The sequence below is a fragment of the Carcharodon carcharias genome (assembly GCF_017639515.1).
Source record: "Carcharodon carcharias isolate sCarCar2 chromosome X unlocalized genomic scaffold, sCarCar2.pri SUPER_X_unloc_1, whole genome shotgun sequence".
Taxonomy (NCBI): Eukaryota; Metazoa; Chordata; class Chondrichthyes; order Lamniformes; family Lamnidae; genus Carcharodon; species Carcharodon carcharias.
This window is the reverse complement of record NW_024470864.1, coordinates 42,501-50,000: the sequence shown is the minus strand read 5'-3', so window position 1 is coordinate 50,000 and position 7,500 is coordinate 42,501. Positions and strand designations below refer to the sequence as shown.

Below are 7,500 nucleotides of genomic sequence, written 5' to 3'. Positions count from 1 at the left end.
GTGTGTGTGTGTGTGTGTGTGTGTGTGTGTGAGTGTGAGTGGGGAAGCGATTCTGGGCCTGGGTTGAGTGTGTGGGCCGGTGCTGTTAAACCGGGGATGGGTTGACCTGACGAGCAATGACAGGGTGGAGGCTCGGGGGTAAGTGACCTGGCTGTGGGTCAGCCTTGGTGGCTGGCAGGAGGAGGCGCTATCTGGGGCGAGTGTGTGGCCGCGGAGGGGAGAGGGTTGGTCTCAGACCCTCTGAGGAGGTGCCGTGTTCCACAAACCAAACATTAAGAGCACGGGGACCAAAGAACCAGAAAAAGGGTGGGGGTGGTGGTGGAGGGAGGGAGGGAGGGGGTTAATATTAGGCAGTATTAACAGTCAAGGTCAAAGCAAAGGTGTTTGACAGATGAGTAATGAGGCAAAGGGCAAGTGAAAGAGAGATTAGGGCTCTGTGCGCAAGTGGGGCTTTTATTTATTATTCATTGACAGGAATGTGGGTGTCACTAGGCTGGGCCCAGCATTTACTGCCCATCCCTAATTGCCCCCTTGAGAAGGTGGAGTGGACCAGAGTGTCCTGGAGGGAACGATCCCTGCGGAATGCTGACAGTGGGGGGGTGGGGGTGAAGGGAAGATGTGTTTGGTGGTGGCATTGTGCTGGAGTTGGGGGGAATGGTGGAGGGTGATCCCTGAATCCTCCATCACCCCTCCTACACCTCAACCCTCCCTCCCCCGGCACCTTCCCATGTAACCTCAGGAGGTCCAACAGCTGCCCCTTTACTTCCCCCCCTCCTCACTGTCCAAGGGCCCAAACACTCCTTTCAAGTGAAGCAGCATTTCACTTGCACTTCCCCCAACTTAGTCTCCTGCATTCGCTGCTCCCAATGAGGTCTCCTCTACATCGGAGAGACCAAACCCAGACTGGGTGACCGCTTTGCGGGGATACTTGCGGTCTGTGCGCAAGCAAGACCCAGACCTCCGTGTCGCTCGCCATTTCAACACCCCCCCCACCCTGCTCTCATACCCACATGTCTGTCCTTCACCTGCTGCATTGTTCCAGTGAAGCCCAACACAAACTGGAGGAACAACACCTCATCTTCCGACCAGGCACTTTACAGCCTTCCGGACTGAATATTGAGTTCAACAACTTCAGACCGTGAACTGTCTCCTCCATCCCCACCCCCTTTCCGATCCCCCCCTTTACCAATAATTTTTTCAATATATTTTTCTTTTCCCACCTATTTCTATTATTATTTGTAAAAGTTATTTCTATCCAGTGTTTTATCTCCACCTTTTAGCCTATTTTGACCCCTTCCCTTCACCCCACCCCCCACTAGGGCTCTCTGTACCTTGCTCATCCTGTTTTCTACTCTTACTGTCACCAGGAGTACCTCCTTTAGATAATATCACCACGTTCAACACCCCTTTGTCCTTTTGTCTAGGACATCTTTGACAATCTCTCCTTTACCTCCACCTATCACTGGCCGTCTATCCAGCTCCACCTGTCACACCCCCTCCCTGAAACAGCTTATATTTCACCACATTTTTATATTTCTTTAGTTCTGATGAAGAGTCACGTGGACTCGAAACGTTTTCTGTGTTCTTCTCCACAGAGGCTGTCGAACCTGCTGAGTTTTTTTTAAAGTCAAAGCAAAGGTGTTTGACAGATGAGTAATGAGGCAAAGGGCAAGTGAAAGAGAGATTAGGGCTCTGTGTGCAAGTGGGGCTTTTATTTATTATTCATTGACAGGAATGTGGGTGTCACTGTGCTGGGCTCAGCATTTATTGCCCATCCCTAATTGCCCCTTGAGAAGGTGGTTGGGGGGGGGGCGGTGAGCCGCCTTCTTGAGCCGCTGCAGTCCCCGTGTGGTGTAGGTACACCCACGGCGCTGTTAGGGAGGGAGTTCCAGGATTTTGTCCCGTGTGCTGTAGGTACTCCCATGGCGCTGTTAGGGAGGGAGTTCCAGGATTTTGTCCCATGTGGTGTAGGTACACCCACAGTGCTGTTAAGGAGGGAGTTCCAGGATTTTGTCCCGTGTGCTGTAGTACACCCACGGCGCTGTTAGGGAGGGAGATCCAGGATTTTGTCCGTGTGGTGTAGGTACACCCACAGCGCTGTTAGGGAGGGAGTTCCAGGATTTTGACCCCAGCGACAGTGAAGGAACGGCCGATATATTCCCAAGTCGGGATGGTCAGCGGCTCGGGAGGGGGATCTTGCAGGTGGTGGTGTTCCCCGTGTTTCTGTTTCCCTCGTCCTTCTAGGCGGTAGAGGTGGTGGGTTTGGGCGGCGCTGTCGAAGGAGCCCTTGGCAAGTTGCTGCAGTGCATCTTGAAGATGGAACACACACTGCTGCCCCTGTGCGTCGGTGGTGGTGGTGAAGGGCGTGAATGTTTGTGGATGGGGTGCCCCATCGAGCGGGGGCTGCTTTGTCCTGGACGGTGGTCGAGCTTCTCGAGTGTTGTGGGAGCCGCCCTCATCCAGGCAAGTGGGGAGTGTCCCATCGCGCTCCTGACTTGTGCCTTGTAGATGGTGGACAGGATTTGTGGGGGGGAATCAGGAGGTGAGCTGCACACATCCAGGCCAGTGGGGAGTGTTCCCTCACACTCCCGGTGATTGTAATTTTCCACGAGTTCTTCCCTCCCTTCCATTTTCTGATTTATAGATAACTGAATGGGTTGTATTTGTGTCTGTGTGTCTGTGTATGTGTGTGTGTGTCTGTGTGTGTGTCTGTGTGTGTGTGTGTGTGTCTGTGTGTGTGTGTGTGTCTGTGTGTGTGTTTGTGTGTCTGTGTGTGTGTGTCTGTGTGTGTGTGGAGTTGGTGGGGGTATCTGGGCTGGTGCTGGGGGTGGTTGTGGTTCGATGAGGGTGCAGTGCGTTTGGTGTGGTCCCTGTGGATTTCAGCAAGGACTTTGACAAGGTCCCACATGGTGGACTGGTGTAAGAGTAGGTAGCCTGAGTGATCCAAGGGCGAGTGGCAGGTTGGGGGGGGTCCAAGGCTAGCTTGCTGGCAGCAGTAGGCGAGGGGTCATACCCCCTACCTCCAATCACATTTGTTCCTCTTCAGGTCATTGTTGGGATGTGTATTTTCGAGATGGGAAGACTGTATTGAGTCGGTCAGGATTATAAGTCGCTGGAGTTCAGAAAAATGAGGGGGGATCTCATCGAAACCTATACAATTCTAACAGGACTAGACAGGGTAGATGCAGGAAGGATGTTCCCGATGGTGGGGGTGGGGGGAGTCCAGAACCAGGGGTCACAGTCTGAGGACACGGGGTAGACCATTTAGGACTGAGCTGAGGAGAAATGTCTTCACCCAGAGAGTGGTGAGCCTGTGGGATTCACTACCACAGACAGTAGTTGAGACCAAAACATTGTGTGTTTTCCAGAAGGAGTTAGATGTAGCTCTTGGGGGTGAAAGGGATCGAAGGATATGGGGAGAAAGCGGGGAGCAGGATATTGAGATGGATGATCAGCCAAGATCGTAATGAATGGCGGAGCAGGTCTCGAAGGGCTGAATGGCCTCCTCCTGCTCCTAGTTTCTATGTAACGGTTGGAGGGGGTCAGGATTTGCCTGTTATCTGTCAGTGATGTAGACTTGAAGGTTCGGGGGCCCGATTGAGGAGCGAACCAGTGAAAGGGAAAGTTGACCAAGTACCGATAGCTGGGGAGGAAGCGGAAGGGGTGGGGGGAGGGGGGGTGGGGTGGGGGGGGGGCTGGTGACGGGACAGGTGAGCAGAGAAGGGGCAGACGCAGTTCAGTCCAGAGGGGCTCGGTCTACCTGAGCCACGCGCTTTCGGGCTCCAGGGCAGGGTTTCTGCTTGGTTAATCGTCTCCCCTTTCTTCCCCCCCTCTCTCCCTCTCTCTCTCTCTCTCTCTCAGGCAAAGCGGCTCGCTCGTAATGTGGAACCCGCCAGGTAACCACACTCTTGTCCGAAACGTCTCTCTCCCCCACGTGATTTGACTTCACCGGTTGTTAGCGCGGGGACTGAAGATGCCTGCCCTTAGGCTGTGAACGTTTCCCGTAGCAACGATCCCACTGTTTCTGTCTCGCTATCACTCTCTCTCGCTATCACTCTCTCTCGCCATCTCACTCTCTCGCCATCTCTCTCTCGCTATCTCACTCTCTCTCTCGCCATCTCACTCTCTCTCTCGCCATCTCACTCTCTCTCTCGCCATCTCACTCTCTCGCTCTCTCGACATCTCACTCCCTCTCTCGACATCTCACTCCCTCTCTCGACATCTCACTCCCTCTCTCGCCATCTCACTCTCTCTCTCGCTCTCTCGACATCTCACTCTCTCTCTCGCCATCTCACTCTCTCGCTCTCTCGACATCTCACTCCCTCTCTCGCCATCTCACTCTCTCTCTCGCTCTCTCGACATCTCACTCTCTCTCTCGCCATCTCACTCTCTCTCGACATCTCACTCCCTCTCTCGCCATCTCACTCTCTCTCTCGCTCTCTCGACATCTCACTCTCTCTCTCACCATCTCACTCTCTCGCTCTCTCGACATCTCACTCCCTCTCTCGCCATCTCACTCTCTCTCTCGCTCTCTCGCCATCTCACTCTCTCTCTCGCTCTCTCGACATCTCACTCTCTCTCTCGCCATCTCACTCTCTCTCGCCATCTCACTCTCTCTCGCCATCTCACTCTCTCTCTCTCTCGCCATCTCACGCTCTCTGGCCATCTCACTCTCTCTCTCTCGCCATCTCACTCTCTCTCTCTGGCCATCTCACTCTCTCTCGCTATCTCACACTCTCTCTCGCCATCTCACACTCTTTCTCGCTCTCTCGACATCTCACTCTCTCTCTCGCCATCTCACTCTCTCTCTCGCCATCTCACTCTCTCTGGCCATCTCACTCTCTCTCTCGCCATCTCACTCTCTCTCTCGCCATCTCACTCCCTCTCTCTCGCCATCTCACTCTCTCTCTCGCCATCTCACTCTCTCTGGCCATCTCACTCTCTCTCTCTGGCCATCTCACTCTCTCTCTCTGGCCATCTCACTCTCTCTCTCTGGCCATCTCACTCTCTCTCTCTGGCCATCTCACTCTCTCTCTCTGGCCATCTCACTCTCTCTCTCTCGCCATCTCACTCTCTCTCTCGCCATCTCACTCTCTCTCTCGCCATCTCACTCTCTCTCTCTCGCCATCTCACTCTCTCTCTCTCTCTCTCTCGCCATCTCACTCTCTCTCTCGCCATCTCACTCTCTCTCTCTCTCCATCTCACTCTCTCTCTCTCTCCATCTCACTCTCTCTCTCTGGCCATCTCACTCTCTCTCTCGCCATCTCACTCCCTCTCTCCCGCCATCTCACTCTCTCTCTCGCCATCTCACTCTCTCTCTGGCCATCTCACTCTCTCTGGCCATCTCACTCTCTCTGGCCATCTCTCTCTCTCTGGCCATCTCACTCTCTCTCTCTCGCCATCTCACTCTCTCTCTCTCGCCATCTCACTCTCTCTCTCGCCATCTCACTCTCTCTCTCGCCATCTCACTCTCTCTCTCTCGCCATCTCACTCTCTCTCTCTCGCCATCTCACTCTCTCTCTCGCCATCTCACTCTCTCTCTCTCACCATCTCACTCTCTCTCTCTCGCCATCTCACTCTCTCTCTCTCGCCATCTCACTCTCTCTCTCTGGCCATCTCACTCTCTCTCTCTGGCCATCTCACTCTCTCTCTGGCCATCTCACTCTCTCTCTGGCCATCTCACTCTCTCTCTCGCCATCTCACTCTCTCTCTCGCCATCTCACTATCTCGCTCTCTCGACATCTCACTCCCTCTCTCGCCATCTCACTCTCTCTCTCGCTCTCTCGACATCTCACTCTCTCTCTCGCCATCTCACTCTCTCGCTCTCTCGACATCTCACTCCCTCTCTCGCCATCTCACTCTCTCTCTCGCTCTCTCGACATCTCACTCTCTCTCTCGCCATCTCACTCTCTCTCGACATCTCACTCCCTCTCTCGCCATCTCACTCTCTCTCTCGCTCTCTCGACATCTCACTCTCTCTCTCGCCATCTCACTCTCTCTCTCGCCATCTCACTCTCTCGCTCTCTCGACATCTCACTCCCTCTCTCGCCATCTCACTCTCTCTCTCGCCATCTCACTCTCTCTCGCCATCTCACTCTCTCTCTCTCTCGCCATCTCACTCTCTCTGGCCATCTCACTCTCTCTCTCTCGCCATCTCACTCTCTCTCTCTGGCCATCTCACTCTCTCTCGCTATCTCACTCTCTCTCTTGCCATCTCACACTCTTTCTCGCTCTCTCGACATCTCACTCTCTCTCTCGCCATCTCACTCTCTCTGGCCATCTCACTCTCTCTCTCGCCATCTCCCTCTCTCTCTCGCCATCTCAGTCTCTCTGGCAACCTCTCTCTCTCTCGCCATCTCACTCTCTCTGGCCATCTCTCTCTCTCTGGCCATCTCTCTCTCTCTGGCCATCTCTCTCTCTCTGGCCATCTCACTCTCTCTCTCGCCATCTCACTCTCTCTCTCTGGCCATCTCTCTCTCTCTGGCCATCTCTCTCTCTCTGGCCATCTCACTCTCTCTCTCTGGCCATCTCACTCTCTCTCTCGCCATCTCACTCTCTCTCTCGCCATCTCACTCTCTCTCTCGCCATCTCACTCCCTCTCTCTCGCCATCTCACTCCCTCTCTCTCGCCATCTCACTCCCTCTCTCTCGCCATCTCACTCCCTCTCTCTCGCCATCTCACTCTCTCTCTCTCGCCATCTCTCTCTCTCTGGCCATCTCACTCTCTCTCTCTCGCCATTTCACTCTCTCTCTCTCGCCATTTCACTCTCTCTCTCCATCTCACTCTCTCTCTCTGGCCATCTCACTCTCTCTCTCTGGCCATCTCACTCTCTTTCTCGCCATCTCACTCTCTTTCTCGCCATCTCACTCTCTCTCTCGCCATCTCACTCTCTCTCTCGCCATCTCACTCCCTCTCTCTCGCCATCTCACTCTCTCCCTCGCCATCTCACTCTCTCTGGCCATCTCACTCTCTCTGGCCATCTCTCTCTCTCTGGCCATCTCACTCTCTCTCTCTGGCCATCTCACTCTCTCTCTCTGGCCATCTCACTCTCTCTCTCTGGCCATCTCACTCTCTCTCTCTGGCCATCTCACTCTCTCTCTCTGGCCATCTCACTCTCTCTCTCTCGCCATCTCACTCTCTCTCTCTCTCTCGCCATCTCACTCTCTCTCTCTCTCTCTCGCCATCTCACTCTCTCTCTCGCCATCTCACTCTCTCTCTCTCTCTCTCTCTCCATCTCACTCTCTCTCTCTCTCCATCTCACTCTCTCTCTCTGGCCATCTCACTCTCTCTCTCGCCATCTCACTCCCTCTCTCCCGCCATCTCACTCTCTCTCTCGCCATCTCACTCTCTCTCTCGCCATCTCACTCTCTCTCTGGCCATCTCACTCTCTCTGGCCATCTCACTCTCTCTGGCCATCTCTCTCTCTCTGGCCATCTCACTCTCTCTCTCTCGCCATCTCACTCTCTCTCTCTCTCGCCATCTCACTCTCTCTCTCTCTCG

The 7,500-nt window shown here is 54.2% G+C and overlaps 1 protein-coding gene across 1 annotated transcript in view; it reads left to right on the top strand.

The window, feature by feature from the left end:
* The window catches only part of prr13 (proline rich 13), a 25,868-nt gene that overhangs the window by 7,192 nt on the left and 11,176 nt on the right, over window positions 1-7,500 (top strand). The window contains exon 2 of the mRNA XM_041182459.1: window positions 3,862-3,896. Within this exon, the coding sequence (XP_041038393.1) occupies window positions 3,881-3,896 (16 nt within the window). The 5' untranslated portion in view covers window positions 3,862-3,880. The remainder of the gene's footprint in view (window positions 1-3,861; window positions 3,897-7,500) is intronic.